General features: G+C 38.7%; 1 protein-coding gene across 3 annotated transcripts; it reads left to right on the plus strand.

Annotated features, from left to right (window-relative positions):
* The first annotated feature begins 124 nt into the window (after positions 1-124).
* On the plus strand, positions 125-3,429 carry dsn1 (DSN1 component of MIS12 kinetochore complex). 3 transcript variants are annotated; one of them, XM_029508701.1, is made up of 11 exons: positions 125-183; positions 399-435; positions 534-783; positions 888-961; positions 1,413-1,485; positions 1,573-1,660; positions 1,771-1,827; positions 1,953-2,024; positions 2,121-2,268; positions 2,403-2,490; positions 2,595-3,429. In XM_029508701.1, the coding sequence occupies exons 1-11, from the start codon at positions 149-151 to the stop codon at positions 2,675-2,677; spliced, it is 1,005 nt and encodes a 334-aa protein (XP_029364561.1). In that variant the 5' UTR covers positions 125-148; the 3' UTR covers positions 2,678-3,429. The 3 variants fall into 3 exon arrangements, with proteins under 3 accessions (XP_029364561.1, XP_029364560.1, XP_029364562.1); XM_029508700.1 differs by having other exon boundaries at positions 128-189; XM_029508702.1 differs by having other exon boundaries at positions 148-251; positions 2,595-3,428.
* Positions 3,430-5,461: the final 2,032 nt, after the last annotated feature.

The raw sequence follows: 5,461 nt of genomic DNA on the forward strand, positions 1-5,461 counted from the left end.
ATTCAACAACTACAGCTAGTGGCAAAGGTTTGCAGAGTACATGCAGCCGTCCGTCCTGGTTTTACTACATTTCCCATGATGCTTAGTTTAGCAGAGGGGATTGGTTTGTTTGGCGCGCGCTGTGAAGAAAATAGTTTGAAGGGGAAAAATGGCGGAAAAACACATCGAAGCCGAGCTAAACGGGTTTGTGTGGGTTTCTTTTTGTTGTTAATAGTTGTAGCCCTTTTGGCACTCCACTTGTAAAATCCACGGTAAATAGCTTTCTCGTCTGATTTTTTTTGCCGAGCAGAATGTGATAAATGTGTCAGTTGAGTATTGCAGCAACTTTATTTTCTAAACCTATTTTGTTGGTACTCTGTACTCATGACGTAAGTCAGTAAATGTACCTTCTCCTACAGATATGGAAACGCAGCAGATGCTGAAAACCAGGATGATGTAAAAAAAAAGATTTAATTTTTCTTAACATTTCAAATCGTCAACTAGTCGCGTTATTACGTTGAAGTCTGTTCTTTAATCGGTCTCTTTACACTAAGGTCGACTCAGCGACGCCAACATTGAAAAGATGCTCTTCCAACGCCAGCGCCAACACAGCTCTTCCACAAAAACATCCCCGCACCGACTCCCCGTTACCCTCCACACTGACACCTGATAAACAAGAAATGCAGCCAGAAGACACGGAGGAGGCTTCAGCTTCCCCTGTCAGCCCCACTGCACGAAGGAAATCCTGGAGGAGAGCCACCATAACCCGGCGCTCTCTCCCAGCTCTTCCTAATCCTTATCACGGTGAGACGTCTTCCTGCGTTGTCCCATATAATCGATGTAATCAAACAAATTTGAAGGGTATTTCTGTATCTATTCCAATATATAAATAAACGTGTTTAATGTAGATCTGTGCAGGAGCATAAATACATCCTTGCCGCAGCAGGAGAGGCTTGAAAAATTAATGGAGGCTTCAATGAAGGTGAGTGTGAAAGGGTTATAATAGTAAATTAAGCTATGAGAAGCTTAACTAATGAAGTGAAAAATGAAATAAACAGGTTACTTTTAATCTCACAGGTATTGATTTAAGAATGGACAAAGTTGATGAACTATTAGATATGTTATGCGCTGAAACAAATGTATTGAATTTCAAGTAATGGTTCATAAAGTTGCATATTATAAAACTGATCTTAAAAGAACAAGATAGGAGAACTACTGAGATTTAATTTCAGAACTTCAGAAACCTGAATTATTACAGCTTTAGTGAGGATTAACTATCTGCAGTACAATAGATTTCCTAATTAAGTACTCATGAGGAGAATACTTAAAGTATAATGAGTAGTCTTCATGGGTCTTGTTTGAGATTCACATAGAGCACATTTAGAGCGCATAACTACAATCCTAATGGCCTCCTCACCAAACTTTATCTCTAGCTGGCAATTGAAAGAACCCGAAATTCACTCCAATCAATGCCAAATGCCTCACTGGAGTGTTTTCAAAAACAAGGTAAGTGCTTATCCTGTTTCGTTTTGTATGTAACATATTTCAGTTTAAATTATTCCTTGTCCGTGATATGGGTCTTCTATTATATAGTTGATGACATGCAGAAACAGTGGAGTTCTCTGGCTAAAAGCATCCAGAGAAACTCTCAGGGTAATCAGCTCCACACTACTGCTCCCAGGTAATGTATTGACTATTCTTTTCACTGATAAATTCAGTTGCTTGTGAGCTTGTTTTCGCCTACAGTTTGATAGTTGACCATGCATTTATGTCTCTGTTATTTACTTTCAGATCTTGTGATCCTGCAGTTCAGAGAGCAATGGAAAAAGTTCAGAAAGCCATCCGCAGGCATGTTGTTCAATACCTCTCACAATGATTTTAACAAAACCATACATTCAAACATAAACAACCCAGGTGGTGTGACTGATCCTGGGAGGTTCTTTTTCCTCATACTAACCTATGTTGTGCTTTAGACTAGAGGCTGAAAGTGAGTCTTGGGAGGCACTGTTGAACAAACACCAGAGTAAAGCAGAGGAACTGGAAAGGTGAGCATATTTACTAACACTATGGCAATGCTTGTCTTTGTGTGTCAGTATTGTAAGTCAGTTATGTGTCAATGATACATTGCCCATTTGTTTCAGAAAACTGGAACGGGGCCAGGAGAGAGGTGTTTCATTAGACACTGGAAGTGTGGCCCAATCCTCACAGCACCTTTTCATTCAGAACAAACCTGACTACCCCAGTCTTATCTGCAAACAACAAATGACACTTCACACCATAGCAATGATTGTATGTTTGAAATTAGAGCTCATGTCCCATTAGTTATTGGTTGTAAAGCATTATAGTTGGTTAATCATAGGAAAAGCTAAGATCTGTTAGGTTTTTATTTATATTGCTCTTCTATTTTCATCCTAATGGTCTAGATGGACACCCAGTGTAAGATGGTTAGAGAGCTTCTGTCCATCAAGGAACAGTCACAGTTATTGGTGAAAGAGACCAGTGGCCGTTTGGGTAATGATTTTACTTGTCTTTCATCTTCTAAATGCCATAATTTTTGTAATGTGATCAGTCATTTTTTCTTACTTTTAATCTGGTCATGTCTTCTTACCTCCTAGCGGTAGATGCAGGATTCCAGGAACTTTCACCTGATCCAATCAGGAACCTTATGGCAGCACCTTCCTCCTCTACAGCTGTCTAGTTACATTAAAACAAGAAGTCAATCCTCGACGATAGTTCTGACTTCTATATGAGCTTATAATTTTGCTATTATTTGAATGATAATGTTTTTTTTTTGTATGCTTGATTGGTTTTCGTAAACAAACTGTACAAATTGTAATTAAACAATTTTAATCAAAATCTTTTTAACTTTTAATTAAAACAATTTTAGAATGGAGTCAGTCCAGGGATTCCACGTGCTTGACCAGCAGGTGGCAGTGGTTGACTTGAAAAAAGAATGACTAGCTTGCCTTCAAAAGAGTCTCCTGTTAGGCCTGATTGAAATGCATTCTCACCTGAAATTTAGAAGACTAGATTCACAGCTGTGTGAAATTAAACAATCCAAATCCTTCAGAAAACTTTGGCAACTGCCAGCAAATAAAATGATTGGTCATTCGTTGTAAATTAAAGACTGAAAGAGGAATTTCTCATCTCTTGGTAGTAAAAACCTGTTCAAAATTAGCTTTTGTCTTAAAATATTAAAAAATTATGTTTGTTAGACTGAAAATTGATTTTGTCCTTTATACCGTGTACTGTTTAGATGTTGTCAGACATGAAATGTGTTTGAGGTGACCTTTAAAAGCAGATTGATCACTATTTTTAAATACGGTTGAAAGTAACTGCAGGGGTAATACATTGCCTTGTGTCATGTTTATAAGAGTTTTACGAAACCTGTTAATAAATATAACAGTTTTTCAAGTGAAATTGACTTATTCGTCAAGAAAGCACCATCAATAAACATCTGAAACTGAGCATAACAAGAGAGTTTGAATACGTAATACTTTGTAGTTTGCCTCCAGTCATTAGTTTATATGCAGGCCTCTTAACATGCTTATTCTCAGTCACATTTACTCTTTTTGGTGCCGCATCTATTTCACTTGAGCTGTGTCCCCTGACCATTCAGGAGGAGGCCCCTCCCCCACAGTGACTCACCCCGATCTCTTGCATTTGGCTGGGTCACTGATGCAGAACGAAGCTTTGACATTGTACCAGTCAGTCAAAGCTTTGTTCGCTATCACTCTTATCTCTTGGACCAATTCACTCAATGATCATACTTAATTTGCTTCCCTGATGGTTGGAGCAGAAAGTCATCTTCTCCCATGGCCAACAGTAAATATGAGTGAATGGCTTTTCTGTGCTCTGCAGTGATGATCTCCAACATGGAGTATGGTGAATTTTCCTCCTGATTGTATTCAAGGGAGTGACTAGAGAGCACAGGGAGCAGCAAAGAGAAGACAAGCAGGGTTGAGACTGAGAGTTGTGAGTAAGGGAGGATGGTGCACAGCAGGAGAGATCGATTCTTATTTAGATGAAAATGAGGCTTGATGCTCGTGGGGTGAGAGGAGGGCAGCTTCAGCATCTAAATGAATAGAAGTTTCACAGAAATGATCCTTAAATGAATCGCCAACAATAAAATGAATAAGTTTACAAAGCCATTGACAGGCTATTTTCTTTGAAGGTCTCTTGACAGCGACATACACTGACTTTGGGATTAGAAAGTAACCCCTGCAGCTACCCACTTCAATTTGGATAATTAAGTGTTTAAAGAACCTCAGTGACCCTCATCAATGATGTGTTTTAAGATATTTTGTTAAATTGTTTAGTTTGAATGAAATCCATATTAGGAAGGTTCTTTGGTGTGACCAGATTCTCTAGGTTCCTTTTATGCAACGTAAAGAGGTTTAGTTTAGCCGTAGTGAGAACTTTTCAAAGGGTTAAAATGCTCTGTGTTGGCATAACACATAGCAGTGGATTGTGACTTGTGGTATACGCACATGCAAAGAAAATTACTGTTAAGGTTTACTGTATTCTCTATTCTTGTTGTCTCTAACTTTAGATTGATTAGCTACAGATTGTAGTAGATGGATGTGTGGAGAGTCAGCATAAACCACAGCCAGTTTGGTCTTACTCCCTCATGCACACCCATCATCTCTTCTCAGTACAGCAAGGCTGGCTGCAGCTCTCCTCCACATCTATTCTGCCAGCCATTCGTCTTGGAAAACTGTCTCTCTGATCTGAGTGATAAACTACAGCAGAATTGCCCAGTTTGCAAAAAAAAAAAAAAAAAAACCCAAAAAAACAAGGACACTTGTTTTCAATCTGTGCTGTCAACATTTTCATACTGAAAACTGATGGGATGTTTCATTCATCAGGGGTTTAGGACAGAATGATTCTCTAAGGTTGAAGCATTCTGCTTTAACTTTGTATATTTTTGCCACAATGTGCCAACACAGATGGATATTAGTGCTTTTAACTTTAAGGAACAACTTGGTACTCAAACTCAAATACTCAAATTCATTTTTTTTTTCTGTTGGTCAAAAGTCATGACATGTTGCTGTTGCTTTAGAGTCAACAAACTTTCCAGTTGCTCAACAAATGTCCAGAAACGTGCGACGGCGGATGCTCTCGCACCATAGTTATTACTATTATACATGGTTTTCTAATGCTTGGCGGTCGTAGCGTACATCTTCTTATAAACATAAATAAGTGTCGGCAGACATTCACCTCAAAGTTTATAGAAGTGACCACCTTAAGCAGGTGATCCAACGTATTTTGATAATAAAAATAGGTAGGACCCATTCCAACAGGACTTGCAAAGCTGATTACGTAAGAGGCTATATATTTATAAAGGCCGTGCACGAGGGAATCTTGACACCTGGAGGAGTTTAACACACGGTGTTGAAAAAAATGTTCAGACATTGTTTCCACCATTACACAAATAACACGGAAACGTGTCTCCATCAGTAGCCGTGTGTTGTGTTTTTTT

Source organism: Echeneis naucrates, chromosome 8 (assembly GCF_900963305.1).
Source record: "Echeneis naucrates chromosome 8, fEcheNa1.1, whole genome shotgun sequence".
NCBI classification, from domain to species: Eukaryota; Metazoa; Chordata; class Actinopteri; order Carangiformes; family Echeneidae; genus Echeneis; species Echeneis naucrates.

What these genes read in the sequence shown, in the direction of transcription:
- dsn1 (XM_029508700.1), top strand. Translation starts at nt 149, where the DNA reads ATGGCGGAAAAACACATCGAAGCCGAGCTAAACGGGTTTGT. An exon ending in GTTCAGAAAGCCATCCGCAG is followed by an intron (nt 1,828 to 1,952) that starts GCATGTTGTTCA and finishes GTTGTGCTTTAG; the next exon opens with ACTAGAGGCTGAAAGTGAGT. An exon ending in TTCACACCATAGCAATGATT is followed by an intron (nt 2,269 to 2,402) that starts GTATGTTTGAAA and finishes CTAATGGTCTAG; the next exon opens with ATGGACACCCAGTGTAAGAT.